This window comes from Echeneis naucrates, chromosome 12 (genome assembly GCF_900963305.1).
Source record: "Echeneis naucrates chromosome 12, fEcheNa1.1, whole genome shotgun sequence".
NCBI classification, from domain to species: domain Eukaryota; kingdom Metazoa; phylum Chordata; class Actinopteri; order Carangiformes; family Echeneidae; genus Echeneis; species Echeneis naucrates.
In genome coordinates this window covers 15259037-15285927 of record NC_042522.1, presented here as the reverse complement: position 1 = coordinate 15285927, position 26891 = coordinate 15259037, and the positions used below count along the sequence as shown (strand labels likewise).

The 26891-nt window shown below is 40.9% G+C and overlaps 1 protein-coding gene across 1 annotated transcript in view; it reads left to right on the top strand.

Moving 5' to 3' along the window:
* The window catches only part of hcn1 (hyperpolarization activated cyclic nucleotide-gated potassium channel 1), a 53891-nt gene extending 28676 nt beyond the window's left edge, over positions 1-25215 (top strand). Inside the window, exons 4-8 of the mRNA XM_029516116.1 lie at positions 4214-4432; positions 8832-8978; positions 11876-12116; positions 16691-16855; positions 24074-25215. Of these exons, the coding sequence (XP_029371976.1) occupies positions 4214-4432; positions 8832-8978; positions 11876-12116; positions 16691-16855; positions 24074-25215 (1914 nt within the window). The remainder of the gene's footprint in view (positions 1-4213; positions 4433-8831; positions 8979-11875; positions 12117-16690; positions 16856-24073) is intronic.
* The last annotated feature ends 1676 nt before the right edge of the window (positions 25216-26891 follow it).

The window sequence follows — 26891 nt, the reverse complement described above, 5'->3', positions numbered from 1 at the left end:
TTTTTCCCCAATTATTTTCATAATTTTTTGACGTTCTTAAAATAAAAATCTGCAGATTAATCCACCAAAACAAAAATAATTAGCAACTGCACCTCCACCAACACATCAAGGCTTGGCTTGGCCAATCAAAGAAGGATCCTTCAGCAGAAAAGCTGAGTTGATGCAAAGTATGAAAACATAAGAGTCAAGGGGAACCCACGAAAATCCCCACTGAGACACATGGCTCCCTGCTTTACGTGCCAACTGCAGTTCCCATGGACGCCTGCAAATCCCTCCACTTCCATGGTCGTTTGTTCAAAGACCGCCGTGCCTTCTGTGCCCTCCCAGGGAGAACAGTTTGTAGTTTGATTATGTAATTGAAAAATGAAAATTGTGCGTCACATTTTTTTCCCCCGTGCATGGGACAGCTTGCCGGGTTTTAGAGCGTTTTATGTGATTTAGTAATTAAAACCATCAGTTAATGCGGATGTTTTGCTCATTCAGTTCCATTCTTTTCAACAACAGCTACAACAAAAAAGGCCTTTAATGCGCAGATAATGGAGAAAAGCAAAAAAAACAAAAAAACAAAAAACATCTTGGAAATCTTGGAAAGTCAACATTCTTCTTATAGTGTTATTTCCATAGGGAACAGAAAGCTAATGCATTTTCCTTCCTTCCTCTAGTAAGTTATGCTGCAGTGAAACTAGGACAGCTAATGAGTCACAGTGCATCTGTAGGAGTACAGATGTGAACTCGTGGCGATTTTAGATTTTTGCCCCATGAGTGCTTGTGGGGGGGTCGACCCGTGCCCAGCCGAGCGTTACATCCTGTTAGTCTTATTGTTATATGTAGGTATCAACAACAACCAGCGCCTCTGGGTCACACTGGGCAACGGGACGCTGGTGAATCATCAGTCCACGCCGTCCTCCTGACCACATAGCCAGTTACATCCTGTGCGAGGAGACAGCCAGAAGCACGATGTCAACGTTAATGAATAGAAATAACGGCAAATGTTTTAAATACCAAAGCGTGCACAGCCAAATCCCTATCTTAGTCTAATCACAGAAACTTATGCACTTATATTGATTGGAATACTTGCACAGTGTGTGGTATGAGATTAGTTTTAATACCGGCAATAATGACATCTCTGATTTCACTTTACCACCATTCTGCTAATGAAAGAAAGGCAGAGCGGCTGACAGATGAACGTGTAGTTCCTGATGCCACATGTTGTGTTGCATGCATTGCTTAATTATATTTAGGGCAAAGCTGGAGGAACTGAATACATCTGCTAGGTTGGCCACGTTAATTAAAGGAATATTAGAGTATAGAAAAAATAATATAAAACTGATTTTCTTGTGGGAAAAAGTGTTAATATTGCAATGACTCAGTCTTCACAGAAGGCACTACAGCAAGAAACAACAGTGGTGGTTTTTAGCCCATACTGGAGAAAAATACATGTTTATTCCTGCCCTTTGATTACAACTGTCAACAGACCAAAAAATAAAAGAAAAACAACAGGCAAGTGCATGACTGGCTGTTCCAATCATAAAGCACTGCACCAGACCTACTGCGGGCCAGGAAAAAAAAAAAAAACGTACCAGGAACAAAACTGGTGAACAACAGAGAAGTGAAAAATAGCACTTATCACCGCATCACTGGTGTTTTGTTTTGTGGTGCTACATGGAGGACTCCTGTGATTGTGTTGCTGATACGTTCTTTGTTATTAAGAGTTTATCTTTCTCACTCACACAAAATTTGACATCCACTTACACAAAATTGTGAACTTCCGTCTTTCAATTTTCACAATTTCTCGTATCGCTCTAGTTAAATGGCAATGGCAGATTTCAGGCACTATTTATTTGGAAATTATGGTCCCACCTCATACAGAAACACGAAACATCATTCACAAATATCACTGATACATTCTGTCGCTGAACTGAGAGAAAGACTCAAACTAGTTTGAGCTCAAACTATTCGATTTATTGCTCAACAGAAATGAAAACAGTTCTGATGAACACTTCTCACCACTTTCTAATATTTTCAACACACGTCAAAACAAACGCCCTCCTAAGTATTGGCCAGTCACACGCCATCTCAACCACTCATAAATGCCATTTGTTCCACTAACATGGTTGGACGCATTTATTCCCTGTCCACATTATCTGGTGCATGTGTTGTGTGGCACAGCAAGAATATTGCATATTTCTTAACATGTAGCAGCTACAAATTGTTTCATTGCAGTTAAGGTTACAAAAAGAATTAAAGCTATCAGTATGGATCTTTAAGACAGCACCATGCCGAGGCACATAAAATGGAGTTGTCCTTAAAACTGCCAAGTTTGAATGACATTATCACAAATGTTCTAATCAGTCTCCTGAAAAAAATGACTGAACTGGTGAGTCACCCAGGGTTTTCATATTTTTTTCAATAGGCCTTTTGTTTACAATGAGGTAGATATTACAGAGCGCCTCCTCGGCACTTCTTGCTCACAGGAGGTGAAGCTGTTGGAAGAGTCAGCAACTTGGCTTTGGCTCAGAGAGTTTCCAGATGCTGGGTCTTCACAGGTGTAGCCTATTCAGCTGCTCACTAGAGACCCTGTGCACCCCTGTGTGATCCATTTTCAAATTTGACATGAAGTGTGCAAATGATGAGTCAAAATCTTGGTCCGGCTCGCAGCTAGGATTTCTCTCTAAAGGCTGAAACTAACAAAAAAATAAATAAATAAAAATACAAATCTGAAACAGAAACAGAGGTGAAACAGGCAGTGAATTCTCAATCTTCTATGATGCTCCCTTGTAGGAAGTGGTTTCCTCTCGCATAAATAGGCAAAAGGCTGTTTTAAAATTGTCCTTTAGGCTCAAAACAAACTATTCCAGCTGCTCTGAAACTCCAGGCTGCGGCTGCTTCTATGGGCCTCCATTTTTGCCTTTTCAGACTATAATGCAACCCCTGAGTTTTTGAATTAAAATGAACCCGGCAGCATTTCCAGAGGTCTCGGTTATAAGAGCTCATAAACTCAGGAGTAGTGTGCATGCCAGGCATTGACATAGCAGAAATGAAGTATTATGAAGCTGAAATGGAGGAGTAGTGTGAACGTAGCTTCAGTGCAGCAGATGTAGTAAAAAAATTGTACTTTGAGGTTGTGACAAGACAGAAGCCTTCAGGACAATGTCAAACAGAGGGCTGATTCCTTCCTCACTGATGCAGGCTAATCTTTTCAGGATTAAGTCTTAACACATACAACATAGGCCCTCTGGATCTCACAGTAGCTCGGTCTTAGACTGACTCCAGTCAAATACTAATGATAAACCCAAGGAGTCACAGAAGCTGAATTATTCTTCTGACTGGCATCTCTGCAACGACTTAATCAGATTCTCCTTAAACAACTTAGTGAATTGGATTCTCATAAACCCAGCTGGAAACATTATTGGATAACAGGGTCCTCATGAACCCAGCTCCAGATACTATTATTATTATTATTATTATGTAGTTGACGGCACACGAGGAGACATCACTCCGTGAGTGGAACGCATGCTGCGAATGATAAAAGGAACTCAACCCGATGTCTCACTTCCTTCCTCACTTCCCTCCGTCTGAAACACTGAGTGGTTCAAAAGAGTCGCCGGTGGTCGAATCGGGCAGACTCTCGTAGAATTGAGCTGATGGGTTACATGACCGTCAGCTCTGCATCCTCGGCCAGCTCTCCAACCGCGTTCCTGCCTCGAACACAATGAATCCCACTGCAGCACTTTCAAAAATCAAGCCAGACTAAGAGAGAGAAAACACAAGGCAGCCAGTCCGCCCATCCTTTCCCTGTCACACACTGTGAAAGACGCCCTGGGGAATAGGGGAAATGATGCATCAGACCTCTGAAAATAATGTAGGGCCGGGTGTTTTTAAGCATCTGCAAGTGAACTGTTCAGTCGACAGATACATCCAGGCAGAGGGAGGGAGAGTGGTGAGGGAAACGTACAGTAAGCCGAAGACCGGGTGAAGGAGAAAGAGAAAGAGAAAAGGGTGGAAAGTTCAGCCACTCAGTGAGGGCATTAGGCTTTGATGCATGAGGAACATGTTGGCAGAATGTCTGGTGGAGGTTCAGTGATCCATCAAAGGAAAGCCTGTCTTTCCATCCTGTCTGCTGCAGAGCCTTCCCTGTCTTGCCTTGCAGTAACTCCTCCCAACGCCCTCTCTGTCTCTCTGTTCCCTCTCCTCTCTCTCCCCATCTCTGCAGAACGTCTCCTGGGGTAAGCAGTACTCCTACGCCCTCTTCAAAGCCATGAGCCACATGCTGTGCATCGGGTACGGCGCCCGGGCGCCCGTCAGCATGTCTGACCTGTGGATCACCATGCTGAGCATGATTGTAGGTGCCACGTGCTATGCCATGTTTGTGGGCCATGCTACAGCTCTAATCCAATCATTGGACTCCTCGCGTAGGCAATACCAAGAGAAGGTAAGAGCCCAGAGTCTGAGATTAAAAAAAAAAAAAGAAGAGGTTTATATGAATTACATGATACTGGATGTTATTCAGATATTGTTGTTTGAAGGTAAGTCATGCTAATTACCTCCAGGCGCCTAAAAATGTTAATCTGAGGGCTTTGCTCTTTCAGTTCGTCATTAAAATCCTGTTTGTTGTGGCTCATCCTAAATAAATTAGGCCTTCTCTCAGCCTTGTGGACCAACGGGTTGGACTCCACAACCCATTTCACAATATGTGAGGCACCCCCCCCCGACACACACACACACAGGCCATTGGGATGAGGAGGTCCGAGACATAGACCAGCCGACAATTCACACTTCTACATTATCGACTTGACTTGCAGACCAACTATCTCCCCATCGAAAAAACGCGCACAGACGCACACATAGAAAGGCATGCTGATACACAAAGTACACATCGGCTATTCTGCTGGAGGCTGTTGCCATAATTCTTATTGGAACATCGGTGGAGTCACCTTGGCTATGACTATAAGAGGACATGCTAAAATACCACTTCATTAATTTACACCTGCATATGAAAGCATTTAGCTGTTATCAATTCATCCCACGGTGAAACGATGGCCCGACCTTGCCAGTCTGTCTCATGGTCAATGGAATCTGGAGAAACCATCCCATCTGTATTATTTTGACGCAGTGCTGGCACTTAAAACTCACCATTAGACACAACCCTATTCCAAAGTACAAGTAGAAAAATCCTTACCAAATCATGTAAGGACAAGGCTAATGCAGTCAGCTAAAGAAGGGAACGTCAGTGAGATGCCTAGAGTGCAAACCATTCAATTTTGATTTAATTTCTTCCTGACAGACTTTGTTTCAACCTTCAGAAATTATTAGCAGGTTTCCCCAGTGCAGCAACTCTGGTGCTGACTTACACAGAGGTAGTTTTTGATGCAGTACAGAATCAGGATACAGTTTTGGGGGCTCGTTAAAGTTCAGTGAAAGACCTTTCAGCCTGAAAACTGAATAAAACACTACCAGTTACACAAGAATTTATTGGTATGGAGTTTTGTTTTGTTTTGGGTTTTTTTTTTCAAAAGCAGGTATCCATATTAACAGAAAACATAATTTAATAATCAATCACAAACAGATGCCACGGCACTGTCCACTGAAAATTACTGACAGCAGGTTGCCCACAGCGGACAAGTCAGCCGTTCAAAGTCACTGTTTGAATTAGTGACATGTCTCTTGCTCAGTATGTGATGTACATCTGCTTCATGGCAAATCTGCTTAATCTACATCCTACTTTATCCTTTCAACATCCCTCCAGGCATTGAACTGACAGCTTTGAGGCTGTGAATGCCATGTTCATCGTAACAGAGCCCCAGTGTGTAGCCAGATTCAGCTCAGGCTCAGATTTGCTGCATGGCTGTGCATATCAGCGGAGCAGGCTGAGGAGCAGCAGGGATGGGTTCAGGGTGCGCAGCCCCTAGTCATTACATCCATCGCTGCAACAGCTGTGGGGGGGTTGGAAACGTGGAGGGATGTAGGTGCGAGGTTAGAAGTTAGCTAAGGACAGAGCATGCTCATAAGATGGGCAGAAGATGAGAAAGGAGGGAAGAGATTCTGATCAATATAAACTAAACTTGCCCAGAAAAATGGGTCAAGAGAGGAGGGCCATCAGGAAACAGACAAAGAGGGAAGTTATAGAAGAAGAGAGAAATCAGAGAAATGAAAAGGAGTGGGAGGGAGGAAATGAGAGTGGAAAGCACGTGTGATCTCGGCCCGCTCTGACGGCCTGGTGCTGAATTACCATAAACAGGCTCAGACTTACTTTGCCAGACATGGTTGAGCTCATCGAAAAAATGTCCACAATATCCATTTAAGTTAACCAATAGCCTTATTCATTTACAGATCACACATGGAAAACAAAACAATCCTACATGCTGGTGCATTTGCTTTCTGTCTGAGAGTTACATGAGAATATTTATGATTCATTGTTTTGGATGTGAAGCTATGCCAGTGCCTGAACTAAAATAAAGACAGCTGCCATGACTCTGCAAAACCTCAAGTAGAAAAACATCACGTCTTGTTTGTTTAATTGATAAAAAATACCAAAAAAGCCAAGAAATAGTCTGGGACAGAAACCTACACGTTGTCGAGTTTCTTTTGGAACAAGAAGGTCTAGACATATCCAGGATCTAAAGCCGGAGGCCACACATCAAACCTCAGGGGTTAGAGTGTGAATAGGCAGGTGGGTGAACCTTATGATCCAGTCTAGCGGTGCAGCAGGGAAAAAATGACTCATCTCAATAGAACTCCCAAAATTGATTTAGCTTAGTGTACCCTACCAGTAGAATGGAAGACAGACAGCCGAGTTTCGCAGAAACCAGCTGGGGTGTTTTGTAAGAGCAGCTCCACTCTGTTTGAGACATCACATTAGAAAAATACCCATCGGATTACAAAACGACAAAATTCAATAGCTACAGGCAACACATTAATCAACATCTGATAGGAGGCTGAGACTCATTTCTCTGCGATGGTCAACAGCAATTCTCCTAAATAAGTTTGATTTAGAAAAAAAAAAATGCACTCACACACAGCCGTGATGCTATTTTCAATATCACGGGAGCACAGATTCTGAAATTTCATCATATGGAGGGAATGAAATCGGGGAATTGAAATTCAAGAAGGGGAGCGAGGTGGCAGGGCCGAGCGGTGACATCGCTTTCTGATTTGTTTGCGAGTGTCTCGACGGCATCAGCTAGAGGGAACACCGGGCTTCAGCCCAGGAAAAGTGACCTCACTTCACATTGTTAAGTATGAAACTGATAGTCAGATTGATTTACTCTTTACTGGTAGACACCGTATCGCCATTCTGAATCGTTCCGGCCCACTTTAACCGATCAGACCTGACGTAGCAAGGATTTCATGACATGCATTGTGCCAACCCAGTAAAAATAACCTGGCTGAAGCACTACTGATGTTCTCCAACTTCTCAAAATAAATCAATTTCCTGCAAACAAAAGCCCGGCCTCTTATCACCTTTCTGCAGCCAGGAGGGGAATCAATGAGGGAGGCATTGTTACTCAAGTGTCTTCTCTGTCGCTGACAAATTTCATTTTGTGGGCAATACCTGCGTCACATCGGTCACAGAGCCCGCCACCGGAGCGGGCACCCAACGTCACTACTGCTGTTGGTTCTCACTCACTTCTCGACTTTGATTCCAAGAGGCAGCCTGAGAGATCGTGCTTATTCTCCGGTGTCAGGCGGGTAGGAAACCAAGACTGATCAAAATAGATGAGCCTAAGTATTTTTTCTCTCTTTTGGGTCAATATATTCCTGCAGGTTCATTTGGACAGATTTTTTTTTTCTCCCACATAGATTTAACTAATTATCAGGATATTTCTAACATCTGTGTTACTGGCAGCTGTGCACAGGTCTGGCATCCGACCATGATTGTACAGTCAAAGGCCATTTGGCTTTCTCACAGTGAGGCTACAAAACATGCCACCCACCACTCTGTCTACTTTCTCATCATTTCCTTCATCCCACACTCCCACCATTCCTCCTCCCCCTTAAATCAATGGCCATGTGAGCGATCTGGCCAAACAGTAGCACAATCTTTTCAGATTTTGTCTGAATTGCTAGTCTGCCCACAGATTTTGTTGAACTTGTGATCACATGACTGTGCATATGGTTGCTGGCCACTTCATAGGGCCAACACAAAAGTCTTCCATCCTGCCTCCACTCTTCTAAAAGTCTAGACTAAGGGTTGTGATTCATATCTCTGTGTTCTTTGTCCACTTGTGACTGCGCTGAATCCTTCTTTGCATGTCCTAATAATCAATGCAGTTTGTGTTCTTCAAATCTAAAACGCCAAAAGAAATTATTTAAAAGTAACAATGCAAATAATTACCACTTTAACAGTCATCAGTACCCTACCATCTGCTGAATTTTTGCTACAGCTCTGAAATCTCTCCAGGTATACCTTGCCAGTTCACGTCAGATTGTAGCTTGGTTGTGTATTACAACTGGGCTTCCTGCATAGCTGAGATAATCAGAACTGCTACCTTGGTCTGACATAGCCCCGGGCTTGTACTTGTTCCTACTTTCTTTCACCACCTGCCTCCCTCGTTCTGGCTCTCCCTCCCCACACACAGAACCAGGACATGACACTGCGACTATATGAGATCACAACTTGACCTCAATACACACAAAAACAGTTTGTTGTAAAGACTGTTGTTTTTTTTTCTTTTTTTAATGCAGCTATGCTGTTTATACAATGTGGATTTTGAAAACCACTGCTTGTTTTCATGAATGAAAAACTATTAGAATAATATTTGGTGTTTTATACACGGACGGGACGACCCTTCGCTGAACAACTCTCTCTCTGCTTTTCTTTGCCTTCCTAGTACAAGCAAGTGGAGCAATACATGTCCTTCCACAAGCTTCCAGCAGACATGCGGCAGAAAATTCATGACTATTACGAACACCGCTACCAAGGAAAAATCTTTGATGAGGACAACATCCTGAGTGAACTCAACGACCCCCTCAAAGAGGTGAGACAACTTCTCTCTTGAACAGGATTTAAGCATTGGCGCTTTCCTCACTTTGAGGGCTTTGTTTTATTTTTGACACCAATAAAAACAATGCACAGATATATATGTATGAAAAGTACCTGAAAGGTAAGCTTTATTTTAGTTTTGAAGCGGGAATGAGTTTATTCACTGAAGATAAGCAGCGGACCTTCATTTGGCACCTTTAAATGTCTAGTACGTGAAACTGAAATAGCAGGACCTCTCATCTTTCAAGGTCAAGGAGAAAAACTACAAAACAGATTCTCCTCAGCATCCTGGTGGACCCAGACTAAAATGTTTTAGGTTTTGTGTGTGTGTGTGTGTGTGCTTTGTTTTTTTACAATCCGCAGTTTCAGATGTGCTGAAAATGTGTTGTGTTATTTGCAATATGTCAAATCTTAAGTCACAACTGCAGGATCGACGGAGTACAGAGGCAATGAGAGGGAATATTGAAGTGACCAATTTTTACGTCTCAGATTATCAGCACATAATATGGGACTATATGCACAGGTACACGTGGAGAAGAGCAGGAGTAAGGTCATAACCATCAGTCATGTAACCCCATTAAGTCACCTCACGTCGGACACATTGGCGTCGGGATTTGGTCCCAGACGCTCTCAGGGAGGTGCGGTGATTTAAAAGTATGTCTTACACCCCAACACAGAAAGTCCTACAGGCTTAGTTCACAGTGCACAGCAAGCAATGTCAAAATCAGCACAAAGACAGTGTTGCACAAAGAAAGCTATGCCCATCGGACCAAGGGGTAAAAGCAAACTGCGATGCACCAGAGCAAAACGGGATACACAAACCAGCTTACGTCACCATTTTGCTACCAAACAGTTCTTAGGATGTGTCAGTTATGGATTAGTCAACAGTCTTTGCCTCCCAGAAAATGTATACACTATCTTTCATCCAGCGGACCTCTGCATGAAATCATCATAAAGAAACCAGATTGTGTACATTGGCCGTTTCCCACACATTTCAGTCCAGTTTTTCACTTTGGTGGATTTTTTTTTTTTTTTTTTTTTTTTTTAAATCAGTCAGCTTCTTAAAAGTGCTAATACAACAGTATACAATTCCAAATAATACTATACTATAAGGAGAGAGAGAATCTGAAAAAAATTCAGCAGCAGAGTTTATTTCGTGGACAAACATCTGGCTATTCTTACTGTTTGAATGAAGATTGATCATTTTCTGCTTTAAATGGACCCCACTCCTACCTCTTCCTCTCATTTGCTGACCCATTTAAAAAGCTCATTGACTCATTCTAAAAGGTGTCACCCTCATAAACGGAAATAAAATAGAGCTTTGCTCAGTTATTTAAGACTTGATTTATCAGGTTGGCACAACTAATGGCCCTTAATTGTCTTCTTGGCTTGTGTAGTAAATTGGCCACAAGTTTTGTTCTAAAATAAATGGAGGAAGCTGCAAAGTTTCTTTTCTTATTTTTCCCCTCACTCCTTTTCTGTAGTCTGTATCTCAGCCTGCAAAAGAAAAAAAAAAAGAAAATCAATGAATGCAATTTCCAGTTTGACCCATTCCAGGTGGACAGAAGCACTGAAGTAGAGTCGGGCTGATTGCTGCTGAAGTGTCAGTACATCATGCTGCTCTGGCACAATTTTAGGAGTTGCCAAGTTACAGGTCATTTTGGGATCAGAATCAGCCCCACTCAGCGACACTCAGACTTGGTACAGAAGAGGGCCGTGAAATCAGCCCAAGTTTCTCTCTGGCTGATTCAGGCATGTCATTTATCACACGATTTAAGCAGCTGTTGGCTCAAGCATGTTTTACAAAGTGAAATTTGCATGACAGCCCTGCTTCAGTTGACAAAACAACTCTTGCTTCACGTTTCCATGGTTGGATTGGTCAGAAGTAATGATTAGAAGATCACTTAAAATCTGGTGTGCCTTCATTGAAAAGTCATGCTCTCAGAAAACATGATGTACAAAGAAGAAGCAAGGTAGAAAAATTTTGTTCTTGCATTGAGTGCACATGCAAATTTGCTATTCGGTCTCAGATGACCACTGATCCACCTTTATACGTTTTCCCAAACTGCACCTGCTTGCAACTGTGTAACAGCACAATGACAACATGATTCTGATAAATAAGCCAGACTGTTTTGCTGCTCTCTCTGTCCACCCATTTCCCCCTTTTCCTTTCCTGTGTCGGTGCCTCTTATCCTCCACCATATGACAAATCTTTAAATAGGCATAGCCAAAGATTGTTTCCCCAAGAGGACCACTGGCTGGGCATGAGAACTGCTTACTATCTAATTCATTAGTTCTGGTGTGTGATTGAGGTCAGAGCCCCATGGCCATAGTTGACACCGGCATTTGAGGGTGAGCTAACATCTTTTTTGCATCTAGCTAGCGAGCGTCCCAGAGATTGGTTATCTCTCTGCTAATGTCCTGTTGTCACTGGAGGAGAGCTGTACCACATGGGAGGGGGTCAACAACAAACACTGCCACAGATGCCAAGTGCCCCGGCTTTCCATCTGCACAGCAACAGAGATGTGTGGGTAAACAGACAACAAGCTCCTAATCTCCTGCTGGGTCTGAGGGAACAGGATGAGACCGAAAAGATTGCCTGCAGTCGGCACCAGAGGGCAAACTCATCAGGATCTGACTCCGGTGCCAAAAAGTTTCTTCTCAGGAGTGATGGGAAGTGCTTTAGAAGTATTAGGGATAAAGCAGCAATACTCATCCAATTCATTTATGCTCTCAGCAGCAGCAGAGATGAAGGATTTGTGGTGGCGATTTGTGTCAGACTGCGCTCATTTTTCATGTTGTATGTGGAATGTTGTAGTTGTTGTGTTGTAGTTATTTATGGCATGATCTCCCCCCCCCCCATTTCCTTTTTTTTTTTTTACCCTCCACTAGGAAATTGTCAACTTCAATTGCCGCAAGCTTGTGGCCACCATGCCTCTCTTTGCCAATGCGGACCCCAACTTTGTGACGGGGATGCTGAGCAAGTTGAAGTTTGAGGTCTTTCAACCCAATGACTACATCATCCGAGAAGGCACGGTCGGGAAGAAGATGTATTTCATTCAGCATGGCGTCGCAAGCGTCATCACCAAGTTTAATAAGGAGATGAAGCTGACTGATGGATCCTATTTTGGAGGTAAAAACATAAACAACAAAAATCTCCACTTCTATACCCCCCCCCCCATGGCCCCAAATGTGAACAGGAAATATGTGTTTTTGATGACAAAGAAGAGCATCACAATCTTAGTCACACATGCATCCATGCATTATGTTCATATAGTTCAATATATTCAGACATGATTCCAGCCTGAGGTCTTGCGTCTGATGCTGTTTGAAGTTAAATTGTTATACATGTAGATTCTCATTAACCAATGCTGGACATAAGTCAGCTTCCGCTGTTATGTAACTTCTCATCTGGTTGTTGGAGTAGGCCAAGGCATGGATCAGGCATCCCTTAGGACATACAGAGGTTCCTCCCCTCACACACGCACATACACATACAAACACACACTCACACATGCAAATGCATGAATTTTTCTCCCCATCCACACGTTCCCATTACGTACACTTGGCAATAACAAGAGCAGCTACTCTAGATGTTCATATTGTGTAATCTCAGACAATATTCCCTCATTCTTTTCATTCTCTATCATCCTCTTTCTTTCTTCTCAGCACAGGCCCCATTCATTCATTTTTAAAAATGTCAAATGTCATTGTGTTGCATGTTGTTTACGCTGACAAAATCTGCAGGCAGACATTGTCGTGTCTCTTGGAAAGCAAAAGCAAAGCTTTCCTATTTTAGAGGTTCTTGCATATTTTATCTCATGAGTTCATCCCCACTATGGAGAGAAGCTGAGTCTAAGAATACCTTCACTTTGGTGTGTTTGATGCATGCAGCTCATGTCTAACAGGCGAGCCAAGGAAGACAGTGAATCAAAAAATAAATGTCTTTTTTTTTTTTTTTTTTTTTTTCTGCCTGTTCAAACTGCAAGATTGCTGTCATAGACCCTCACATCACGCCACACAGTTTGCAAAGCTACTCGCTTTGAATATGGGACTGCCGGAGGACCTTCAACTCAGCATAGAGTGGAAATATCACTCAGTGAGATATGTGGCAGGCGTAGTGCAGCAGTACATCTCATTCAAACAATTCATACGAGACATCAGAGATACTCAGAGAATCTTTTGTCAGGAGAAAAGCTCTGGCCAACATGGCTCTGACTAATGGATCTTACCGGCAGAGAATGAGCGAGCATTTATCGTTGGTTAGCAGTTTGAGACAAATAAATAAAGAAACCCCAAGTAGTTTAACTGGCTATTGTTTCCATTTAGAAGAGAAAGTAACATTGGTACACTGTCAATGCTGTTTAATGATAAAGCCCTAAATTTTAAAGTCTCCAAACTTCTGATGACTCAGATCTGGTATTAACTGGAGTACAGCGTCAACCTTTTTTTTTTTCTTAAAAAGCAGATTATATTCTTGATTTTCTAAGCTGTTTTTCTGTCCGGAAAATATCTTAATAGTAAAATATGCATTTCATAAGTACATTAAAGCAGTTTCATACAAAGCAAAAGAAAATCATGATTATCAATTGAAAAAACTAAAAGTCTGCAATTTTCAACTCAACTCAGTTGCCAGCTGTGTGACTCCAGATTGGAGAATAATGGAGGCCTGTAGTAAGAATGAGCAAACTGCTAGGCTTCCTGCTGGATATAATGTGCTTAACTGTTGACTAACAGGAGTTTCAATGAACTGCTCAGCTATGAAGTGACCTCTGGGGACCAAATTTAGAAATCCAGGAAATGTGTTGAGGCGGCCAGACGGTTACTGCTTTTCAGGGATTTTTGGATTATCTTTTTTAAGCTTTGCCTAAAACATTTTGAAGGTTATAACACAAAATATTAACCAGACATTTTTATGTGTGTTTGCTGGTATTCTCATTCAGTGCAGACATTCCCAGATAAAAGCTCGGCCCTTGATTGATTTAGAGGAATACTAAAGAGCTCATAAGTGCACTTGGTTGTGCAAATAGCTGAAGGAGAGTTTAGAGTGGAAGATCATGTCAGCATCTAAAATAAGATGATACCCAAAAAAAAAAAAAAACTATTCTAAACAGAGAATCTGCAGCCGATATCCCCATTTACTGAGTTATTTAATCTTTCACTTAAAAGCTATCTCGTTCACTTTGCTGCACTCTGTCACTGCCCGGCTACCCGCTGCCCATTATATGGCATTTGCAGATGAGTTGGGATCAGCTGGCTGTGCATCTCACTCTTTCCTCAATTTCTCAAGATGATTCAGGCTCCCCTTACAACTGGGCTAAATGGCAACTAGAATGAGAAATCAGTGAAGGGGGATCAGACAGAAAGAGAGCACAGCAAAACTGAGCCTAGGAACAAGAAACTATTAGCATAGTAATGAGCGGGACATCTATGAAAACAGTAGGTCACAAACCACCTCCACCCATGGTCAACGCCTGCATACCAAAAAGGTATCAGAGCCATCTCTCCTGGGCCTCCATGAGCAGGACTGAATATCAATAACATCGCCCCAAAAATGACGCCACTCTGAGGCCAAGGGACTAATAGAGTATAAAAGTAGGACAAAGACAGGTAACGCATGAAAATACCTACTGGGCTTGAATGTATTACTCATCTGGGACTCTCGCTCGTCACCCCAGTCACTGAGAGGTGATGGGTAAGGGGAGCTGGTTTCCAAGAGAGGACGTGACACATGAAGTGATCGAAAATTATCTGCAAAGCTCCTGGGGTCAGCGGTAATGCTTCGTGACAAGGCAAGAGGCGCGTGTCAAACTGCATCATATGAAGTGTTAACAAGGCCAGGCCATACACCCACACAAGTACACACAACGCTCTTCCAGGTGACAGTGCACAATTCTCCCCTTAGATGGAGGTTTTCAGTCAGTCCGCAGACACAAAATTTCCATCATTGGATGTCAAGTTCATTCATTCATCTTCTACCGCTTGTCCATTTCCAAGTCGCCAATTAACCCAAACATGATGTCTTTGGACGGTGGGAGGAAACCCACACAAACAGAACGGACTCCGCAAAGATAGGGCAACAGCGCTAACCACCCAGCCTAAAAATAGAGGACATTTCCTGCTCTGTTAGCTGAGAGAGCTCTTATCAGATAGCACAAACATGGATTCAATAAAAAACAAATAAATTAAATGTGTTCAAATGCTGATATAGGTAATACTGTTTTGGTTTCTTCCATTTTATCCATCAAGAAGAAGATTTACAAATTGCTAATTTTTGGTAAGGGTATTTGAGAGAATAGCAATAATTCCCTCATCCAAGCCTTTAAAGATAAGCTAATAAGCAAACATCAGCTCATATTGGTTCTGCTTGTCAGTTTAAATAATATCAAGTGAGAACAGTAAATTCAACACATCAGTTTGCCTCAACAATATGTTACAAACTATTTTAAAGAGTGTTTTTCAATATGAGGTGAGAGGGCAAACCGGTAATTAGAAGCTTTTGGTGCTTGAGGGAGCGGAAGTTGATTTTAGCTATGAAAAAGTTTCCAAACTGTAGATGGCAAACGTCCAGATTTCATGCCATTAGAGGCAGCCTGTTGTTTTCAGCCCCCTCCTCCACCTTAGCCTCTGTAGAGCCCAACCAAGAGCCAACTCACTGCCAACTAATACATTTACCTCTGCGTGCATGAAGAAAACACAGTCTGATTTACCAGCATAGAGCCTCTCGCTGTCTGTTTCCTGCATTGTTTCCGTCCCTCTGTGAAATTGCAATTAACGAAACACATTATTTTTGTTTGGCTCTCTGTGTGTCTTCCTGTAACAGAGGTTCCACTAAGAGTGAGCTCTTCCATTATAACAGCACTCACACCTTATTCTCACCCACAGCTTGAGAGCGTGGCTCTCATATGTCGCACAGTCTTTGCTCTATTTTCATGACAACCCGTGTCATAGCCAAGAAAGATCGCACCACAAGTTAACATTTAAAGATTTTAATTAACATGGAAGTTCGGCTGTAGATTGGATAGAAGTGCAAACGTGGGTGGATGATGGGCTGAGTTGTTGGCTGAACAGGAACCACAAATGCAATAATGTTTTATATTGATTATCATCTCCATACATCTATGTTACAGACGGGAATCTCGCAGGACAACTTGTCATTTGAAAACTGTAATCTCGCTGTGTGTGGTTAATTTTTGAGGTAAATGTAGCTCATAATATACACTAACAGGAGACAAGATGCACACTATATCATTAGCTGATGTGAGGGGGTTAGTCTGGATGCATTGTTCTATTGTTGTATACACAAAGCACAGTGACTGTGTAACCATACCCCTCTTTAGTTATACGTTGCATTTGAGAACCGACGCAGTGATCGGGTGATGCCTGACAGGGTTGTTTTTGTAAAGCTGGCTTGTGTATCACATTATGGGACCATTAGTGCTCTGCAGGATGATGAATTATCTTGGTTTAATTCAAGTGACAGCCGCGCCGATGGGCTTCTTATTTTATTTACATTCACATTAGCTTCTGCTTCTGTACCTTTTCTCGCTCCAGGATCATGTATATGGTAATCTGTGCTGTAATTACCGGGATGATTTCCTTTGTGACCCTCTGCCATCTCCACTGCGGTTGGTTACTGTGTCTCCATGTGTCTAAATGTTTTCCGCTCTCACTTTTTGTTTCCCCCCTTGTGCTCCTGCCACACAGAGATCTGCCTGCTCACCAAAGGCAGACGAACGGCGAGTGTGCGCGCGGACACCTACTGTCGACTCTTCTCTCTCTCTGTTGACCATTTCAATGAGGTGCTGGAAGAGTACCCCATGATGCGACGTGCTTTTGAAACCGTTGCCATCGACCGATTGGACCGCATCGGTAAGACCTGCTTACATCTAATGGTTCTCTCTGATTGGTCGAATCTCTTGCCTGTCATCGTGCCTTGTTGTCTTGTCTTTATCAGTATTTGTTTGCCTTCTTTCTTCATAAAAGCATTGTGTCTGCCATCTTGTGCTGCATGACCTGTATGCTATCTGTTGATTTTCTTACTTCCGTCTCTTTTTTTGTCTTAACATTTTCCAAAAAAGAAAAGAAAAAAAAAAAAAAAAAAGTTGTTATAACCAGCATTAATCCTTCTAAAGAACCAAAGTAGAGTTTTGTGGTTGGATTAACTGGAAGGCAGTGCATGTCGCTGTCCGGGAGGGAGTCAGGTCGCCCCCTCGTTGGTTTGGTGTTGACCCCCCCACTGGATGCCAGCGAGTGGATGGAAGCTAACCTCACATGCATGTGTGTCTGGCCCTCTTTCCACTCATCTGCACTCCTGGGTATGAGCAGCACCCCACCCCATATCAGAGATGTCAAAATCAACCAGACACAACCCCCCCGTTGAAAGAAACAAAGAGCAGGGCCAGGTGACATCAGGGAGCTATTCCCATCATCCACCAGGTCCAGCCCAGTTTACTAGTAGGAAGCAGGACGCAGCTATACCACATCATCAACAACGCTTCCTTATTTTCACTGCTAGAGATGAGCATTTGAAGAAGAACTTGGCCATGACAGACCATATTTGAAACCGAATCAGCGAGGTCGCAGATTGATCTGTTCCAGTCTAAAAAAGGGGCACATGTATGTAACACAAAACAGGGCAATAATTGGTTGCACAATTGGTCCACTCCTTTCTGGAGATGTGTTCAGACTGATACTCTGATTTGGAATTGACGCATTTTTAAATGAAACGTTTAGAAGATAGAAAGATGTGGCAATATGGAAAGAAGTAGCACATACTGTATGTCTTTGTCTTGCTTATATTTTGCTTCATTTACAAACACGTATGTTTTAACGTTTCACGTACGTACTTTGGGTGTGAACATAATTATTGTCACACTTTGGTTTTATTCATTTAGTATTCTCAAAACAATTTAAAAAAATAATAAAATGACAATTTTTCAGAATTTCAAAGAGAGTCAAGGCGCACTTAAACATATGAACAGCTGAATAGGATGCAATCTCTTTTAACAATAGTCTTTCTGCTAGTTATGTGCCGTCAATAAGACAGTAGCGAAAGGTTTCAAAAATATGTGGCGACCCTAACGTTGGCGTGTATTGAACATTTAAGAGGCCTGACTTGTACATTATCTATTGCAAACAAGTCAGGAAGATGCAAGCTCGTGTTTAGAATAATGGTAATCTACCAGCTCTCTAGCTTATATGGCCTATTTTATCAACTGCTTCATAATGTTTATTCTGATTGGTCCCTTTTATAGCTTTTTTTATTTCTACTACTTGAAATATGAACATAAAAAGCTATAATACATTTAACTGTCTATTTTTCGTCCAAAATTATTAAGCAAGCCACTTTAATTGGCGGCTCATATTACCGGTTTATATGGCTTAGCCTATGTTTCCAATTTAGCGAGTGTATAATCGTTATCATAAAATAAATAAATAAATAAATAAATAAATAAATGCCTCTCCAGGCTACAGGTGGTGACACCATTACATTTTTATTACTGCTTTGTAACACAAAGATGATTTAGTCCTCATGCAGACACACACAATGCACCATCCCCTGTATATAAAAGTAGTTGAGTAGAGTTTTCATAACGACAGTGTGCCGATGTTGTCTCGTATCAGTGGTTAAGCTTTGAGTCTGTATCTACTTTTCTATCCGTTATTGTTGTTTTGGGGGTTTGTTTGTTTTGGTTTTTTTTTTTGTTTGTTTGTTTGTTTTTTTCCTTCTTTGTCATGGCTTTGTATTTGTGTATTATTTTGCCTGACACAGGCACGTCAGTATTGAATTGCTTTGCGACCAAAGTGTTGTCTCAGCATTAAAATAACTGCAGACCTCTCCAAGTCAATCACAATCCCAACAACAGATGTGTCAGTGTGGAGGAAGCCTTTTCTCCTGAGTTACGTTCATAAGCAGAGATGTTTCAGGTTGTGGAGGGGGGGCATCATGTTGCCTGGATGACTGGATTATTTTAATATTATATAAAATATCAGAAAAAAAATATTCCGTAGTTAGAGTTTGGTTTGTGTTTGACAGGTTCATCTACTTGGTGCAGTTTAGGGAAAGACTGTGGTCATTTTTAATTTCACGATACTTCATAACACTGAATTTCAGTTTAATAAGGCGCACTGTCTTGATTCATCTACTCAACATGTCACCACCCACTGTTCCCTGTGCTCTACGAAGACCAGTCCATTTCTTACATTACAACTGAATCACAAATTGTGAATTATCTGCATATGAACGTAACTCACAGGAGACAAGGTTCATTTCTTTTGGATTAAGATAATATATATAAAAAAAAAAAAAAAAAAAAAGAACGAAAGACAGACACATGATCTGCATTTGCCCTGACGTTAAATGTAAGAATTTATCTCCACTGTGCCCTTCGCAAGATAGTGTATGCCTTTTGACCTCAACGGTCCTAATCTACATTTGCCCTTTTTATAAGAGCTACCAGCTGTGTTAGCGTTTCATCATCGCTAAAAATGGTAGAGAATGAAAGCTGCCCGCTCTGACTGACACCTCTCAGAGTGACATAGATTGGATCCACCTTTTCAGACTAACCATGAAGGGGGTTTTGTCTCATACGAGGGAAGATACTTTGTCATGATCCGTGCTGGTTGTATCGTTTCTATATATGAACTGCATTTGGTTACATGCTTGTCTTGCTCTAAGAAGGAAAGAAAAAAAAAAAAAAAAAAAAAAAAAGTAACCATGCTTTGAAAACAATAACGTGTTGCACATTTGACATTATCTTTTATCTATCTAAAAATTATTTGACCAGGAGTCCGTCTTGAGACGAGCACATCTCGTTTTCAAGAGTGTCCTGGCCGACGAGTAGGCATCAGGTAAACACTTTATTCCAATTCCAGCATTCGAACAGGGACAAACTGACCTATAGAGGCTTGCTAAATGGATCCAGTCTCAAATTCAGCCTTCAAGAGTTTGACCTCTTGCTGAAAGTGACATTAACTGTTTGACACATAACTCAAGTCACCCACACTAGTCCTTGCAGATGTTTTGATGGACACATTCAAAATGTCGACAACTAAGACAATCAAGGAAACAAAGAGTTCTCATTCAGTGTCACACGCCATGTTTATTTTGTAACAGTTTTCTTCACAGCTGGATTGTGAACACATGCTCAGCTTGATTGGTGTGACATTTTTATTTTATTTTTTTTACTTTTAATCTTTGAATCCTCTGTTCAAAGTGTCACAAATGAAATCATGTCTGCAGATTAGTAAAGACTTTACTAATGCAATGCCACACACAGTTTTCGTTACACGCAAAAAAAAAAAAAACACATTTCATTTTTATTCATGAGTTCACCAACAAAAGAAGGATTTGTTTCTGATTGTCTGACATGAACTATAAATTCACTCTTTTCTGTTTTGTTTTTTCTTTTAATGAATACTTTTTGAGAAAACAAAAATAAAAATACCACCACCACTGAACACCCACCAGCAAAAAAGCTAAATTTCATCTTTTCACCTTCGCTGTTTTTAGAGCAACAGTGATGTCATTCTGCCTGCATGCGGAGGAAAAAAGTTTACGTAACCAATTTGAACAACTTCTTCACTAATGGGGCAGTAAATAACCCTCAATAATAAGGAACTCTAGAGATTCATCTTCCAAATTCATTTGCATAAATTTATTACATAATATGATTTATCAAACTGCATTATAGGTCAAAGTGAAAAATGTGGAAATGCTTTGTGAAGCCTTGAATGTATCTCTGTCTGTTTTTTTATTTATTGACTTTTTTTTTATGTTAGCCTTCATTCTTTATATATGATGCTTGTTAACATTATGATGTTTGTGTTTGGATCGTTCTTGAGTTGTTGTTTGGTGTGTGTACTTGACTTTGAGGCTGATTTACTATTATTTTTTTCATATATGGGTTCATTACTGTATTATTATTTGAAATTATTTTGATGGTTTTAGTCTGAATACTGAAATAATTGTGCTGGTTCAATTGTGCCAGGGAAAACTAATTATTAAAACAGTGCACTAATTTTATTCTTTTCATAATGCAGATTCAACCCATATCTGATCTATCTTTATTTAAACATTTTTGTTTTGTATATATATATATAAAAAAAATAGCTCTTCACCCATGAGTGGTGTTTACATTGTGTTCATGTTTTTGTGCATTTGTTTTAATTTTTTATTTTTTTTTGTTTATTTGTTTGTTTTTTAAGACAGACTTAGCTCCAGAATGTGTAGATTATTTATAGTTGTATAGACATCGTGACTGACACTGCCTGAAAATCCAGGAATATTTCAAGGGGGAAAATGTGTAGTACGAGTCAGAGCTTGAAAAGTTCTGAATTTTTGCTGTTCTCTTGGTAGAGTGAGTCTTAAAACCCAGAAATTAGTGAAAATTTACTCGCTTCTACTTCCCTTTTCAAAGTCTATGGGTGTTTTCAACGGCTTTTTGGTTAGGTGGTTGAAATAATATCTGTGCTTTCCAAAAACTAACAAAGCAACAAACTCGGTTGTCAGCAAACAGCCTTTTAAAACGCCAAACAACACAGAAAAAAACTGCTCTACTCCACTTTTTAGAAGTTTTGGAGGTCAATCAAAATACATGTTTGATATTGTTGTTTATAGCCTTTACTTCTGCTGATTGTATTTGAGCTTGTTGCCCATTTCTAACAAAATTGTGCTGAATGTAATGTTTAGCAACTTTATCATCTCAGTTGGCCTACAAAAATACATCATCCCTCAATCCCTGTGGCACGCCATTATAAATCCTGTCTGCAGAGATTTACTCTAAAAAAGTAATGGCGAAGGACAGAGTGGTAGTCAGAGCAGGACAGTAATTATGCACGACCGAGGTGTGTGTCTGGACACAAATTAAATTCCCTTTCAACCATAAATGTGTGTTTACATAGTGTATTTCAGAAGGGGTAGTTTGAGTAGCACCAATATATTTCCCACTTTGCAATTGGTTACTTATTCTCTAAAAAGGGCTTGGGATTTCAAACATCGTTTGTACATGAACTTCATTTTCACAGAATGTAAATTTCTAGAAATTCCACCAATGCACGGTGGGGGGGGGGGGGGGCTTTTCACGTTATATATTTTCTCTCATGGGAAGTGATCCATATCTCTTGCACATCTGACAAATAGTCTAGAAGGGCAGCATCACTGACAGCCTTCAACAGTGCAGTTTGTATAAGCTGTTCTAGTCAAATTTTAAATGCTTAGAAAATTTTAAGAAGCCTGTTACCCTGAAATTAAAACAAACTGCCCATTGTCTAACTACTCTGTTGTTGTTCTGACAAAAATTCACATCCTCACAGGTTCTGTTTGGAGAAAAATTAAATTGTGTTGTCCTTCAAATCTGCAGAGTTTAACCCTGTCACCTTTAAAAGTGCAATGAAACAAGCCTTGTAAGTGAATAGTAGTCTTATAGCCAATACGTGTCACTAGTTTTAGCTCTTTACAACCTGACCCCATAGTGACTGTCGCAGTAAAAGTGAATGTCAAAATGGAGAGATCGATTCTGATGCAGACTGAAAAGAAAGAAAGAAAAAGAAAAACAAAACACAACATCAATCCATTTTCAGCCACTGCAGCAGAGAAAGTCCTGTCTTATAGGTGAATGCACGGCTTGTTGGCAGCCTTGAGAGGAGTGAGCATACCGGTGAGTGCTGCTCAGCGGCAGAGAAATTTCCTGTCCTCAAGGACGGGGCTTAATGATTAAATGACTGTGGCGAAAGCCTTCAGTAGACTAAAAGTCCACTTTGTCTTCTTTACCTACAAATGCTGCCTCACAGCCTGTCAATACACAAGGTCAACAGTAATTACAGGAAACATCTTCAAAATAAATTTGGACATAGTCAATCAAAGAGAAGAAATTACATGCACCTTTATTATTATTATCGTGATTGCCAAACATTCTCTCATCAAAAACTGTTTTGTTTTTTTAAGATTTGTCGATCTCTGAGTACATTGAAGTATTTTACCACAGTTTTATTCCCAAAGCCACAGAAGTGATTGGTGTTAAAAGATGCCATCTGTCAAGCCTTAATTATCATGGTACATGACTTATGACAGGCCTGCAAAGGCTTCCAGGCCTGTGGGCTCAAAGCGCTCTTTACAGAGGCCAAATGAAGCAAAACCTATTTATATATATATATATATATATATATATATATATATATATATATATATATATATATATATATATATATATATATATATATATATATATATATATATATATATATATATATATACACACACACACACACACACTTTTTATACCTTACCATTACATTTATTATTAGTATCGTATACAATCTTGCAGATAAATTGATTAAATCAACTTAATTACAATCTCAAGAGATTTCATGCAAAGATCAATAAGATAGATAAGTAATCATATTCTGTGGCTAAGGTGTTTAAAGTTTAGTTTTATTGAATATATATCAGCTATGGTGAGGTACTGCAGTGTGTTAGGAGTAGATCCTTATGGTTTTCTGTTTTATTTTAATTTTTTTTGTGTTTCTCTAACGTTTGAAATCTATAGAAGGTTAATCCGAGTGTCCTTGTGATGTGTGATTTAAATAGAGTGTGACTTTAAATGTGTTCTTAGAGCTTAGACTCGTTGTCTTTTCTTTCTAAAGACTGTCCAGTAATGTGGCGTATGGGTACCACTCATCTGTATTCTTCTGTGTTTCATTGTCCACATCAGCGCCATCACAGTCTATGCTAATCACGTCACACTTTCAGTAATCTTTGTCTCCTTATGTGTCCTTCACTCTTCTGTATACTTCCCATAGTCATTACTATTCAATGTCCTTCACATTTGATATTCTATATGACAAACTTTAGTGGACGTGAAAAGATGCAGCTTGTAAGATTAAAAGAAAGTGTATAAATTTAATGGAATCAAGAAGGTGAATATTCTCTCTTGAAAGGTTCGGGGTCTAAATTGGGCTGAAGTCTCTGCCTGAACTGTACATGCTGCATCTTTATAAATACTGTCCTGAATGCTGTTCCTGTGCTTTAATGCAACCAAAGTTTGCCATGGCTGTATGTGCTCACCTCTCCTGACTACGTCCCAACAGGGAAGAAGAACTCCTTGCTCCTGCAGAAGTTCCAGAAGGATCTGAATGCCGGCGTTTTCAACACACAGGAGAACGAGATATTGAAGCAGATTATCCGTCAGGACAGGGAGATGGTGATGATGGTGGACCGCAAACAGTCAGTCACCGGGATGAACTCAACACCAATGTCAGGAAATTCCATCATTAACTCACCAGCCCAGCCACCTTTCTCCACTGCCTTTGGCACCAATCAGCTCCAGCAGTCCTCTGTACCCCTCACCTACAGCGCGTCAGCTATCGCCAATGCTTCTGCTGCCCGCTTGCTGCCAGCCGCTGCCGCTGCTGCTGCGGCACAGGGGGTTTACCCCGCTCCCAGTGTTTCCCATGGCAACCTGAATTCTTCCTCCACCAACCCTCAGACCCCACTGCAGCAGCAGGGAGCAATCATGTCGCCTTGTTCCTTCACGGCTGCCATGTGTAGTCCCCCTGTGCAGACCCCTCTGGCTAGCCGGAGCTTCCAGTACGGCTCACCAACAGCCTCCCAGCTGTCACTTATCCAGCAGCCCATTGCCCAACCATCTCTGGCTGCCCAGCAGCAGCTTGCCCAGCAGCCTGCTGTGTCAGCTGCAGCTGGAACCTCTGCAGCACAGCAGCAGCAGCAGCAGCAGCAACAGCAACAGCAGCAGCAGCCGTCACCTCAGCAGCAGCAGGTCCCGTCACCTCAGAGGGGAGACATCCACAAGAGCACACAGGCTCTCCAGTCAGGCAGCTTGAGTCGAGATGTCCGACACTTATCGGCCTCTCAACCATCACTGCCACATGACACATCTCTGGGGCCCAGAGTGCACCCAACCTCAGGAGACTCTCTGGCCTCCATCGTGACACCAACAGCGGCGGTGATGCAGGGAATGAGTCTGCAGAGCGGCATCCGCACCACCGTGCCCCAACGGGTCAATTTATTCCGGCAGATGTCATCAGGAGCTTTGCCCCCGGTTCGCTCGGCCACAGCGGCGGCGGCGGCGGCGGCAGCAGCAGCGGCAGCATCATCATCATCATCATCATCCTCAGCCCAGCACAGGGAATCCCCCGGATCTAGGAGAGATTCTGTCCTGAGCAGTACGGAGACTGAGCAAGACAAAATGCGTTTTGCATCAAATTTATGATCCCATTTTACCCTGTTCATTTTTTAAACTTAAATATGTTTCGATTCAATTTTAAAAATGGAGATACAGCAACAGAGAAAATAATGAGGAACTTCAGCATTTTTCTTTCTCTCCAGTTTTCTTTTAAAAGAACCCCATAGAAATCCTGTACATACAAGTCCCTTGTATTATATTTTAGACACACATCTCCCTAAACTTAAGAATGTATATTATACAGACGCATCTCTTTTCTTTTATGCCATATTAATCAGATTTATATATACACATATATATGCATACACACACACACACCCACACACACAAACACACTCACACGCATACATCCACAAACACACACACATATATATATATATATGTGCGTGTGTGTGTGTGGGTGTGTGTTTATATGTCTGTATATATATATAGATGTGTGAAAGACTGAGCGTGTGTGTGTGCATGCGACCCTGTGTGTAAAATCCAACTACAAGATTTGGCACTGGCAATTTAAAAACTAGTATAAACATGAGTCTTCCTTTCTGAGAAACGTAAAGAATTAAAAACAATGTATGAAGCTTTTATTTATTTATTTTATTTTATTTTTTTAAACTGGAATGCATTATGGACTCTGACAATGAATATTTCGTTTTTTCTCTCTCTCTTTTTTAATTGAGGAAGAGGATATTCATCTTCTCCTATTAAGCAGCTTTAGGCACCACTGTGGAAAAAAAATGCAAGCGACAAATAATCTCCAAAAGCACACACTCGTGAAGTCAATCTCAAACCAATGTCCTGAACCCTCATTTCAGAAGCCACCACAAACACTGTAACAAAGTGTTATGTTGCTGCCAGTACCGAAAATACAGTCTGCTGAGCCACTATATCCCCACAGCGGTTCACGTACCAATCACAACAGTGTTATGGGTCCAAAGGGAATAGATAATAAAATGCTGCTTTTTTTTTGTTTGTTTGTTTGTTTATTTTCAAGCAGAGTGGAGATTGGAAAAAGATATGGATGGGTGTTATTGTTTTCTATTTCTGATTTCAGATGGCTGAGATGTTATGTAATGTTGCTTAAAAATTCTGTGTATATTTATAATATTTATAAACTAAAGATTATCACCATTATGCAATAGACTGTGACATAAAGATTATCTATATGTGTGCTGTAAATAGTTTTGTAGATCTAGTATTTACAGATACTGTGTGGTGCATTCTCTATCATAACAATGTCTTACTTCTATCAGGAACCTGGATATCATCTATAAGCGACAAAGGTTAAGTGACAAAATACATATGTTTCATAAGAGATAAACAAACCTTAATGCAATAGCTAGCACTACCTGATGCTGATAAATGCCTGCTTGGAGAACATTTAAACACCCCCTTAACCCCACTCTGTCTCTTTGTATACTATTTCTCGTCATAGAGTAGTTTTTGATTTCACGTAAAGTGAACATACACGATATTTACCACATATACAATTCAAAGTAGTCCTATTGAATACGAACATGTTTTTTTCTATCTCCTCGTTTCCCCAAATCTGCTTCACTTTATATGAAAAAGGTGAAATTGATTCAGCCTATTTTATGAAATGTATTGTTGAAGGATAAAAATGAGGCTCATGCTCATTATGCCTTTTTTGAGGGGGGGCGAAAAAAAAAAAAGATTAACGATTTGATTCTTTTTTTTTAAATTAA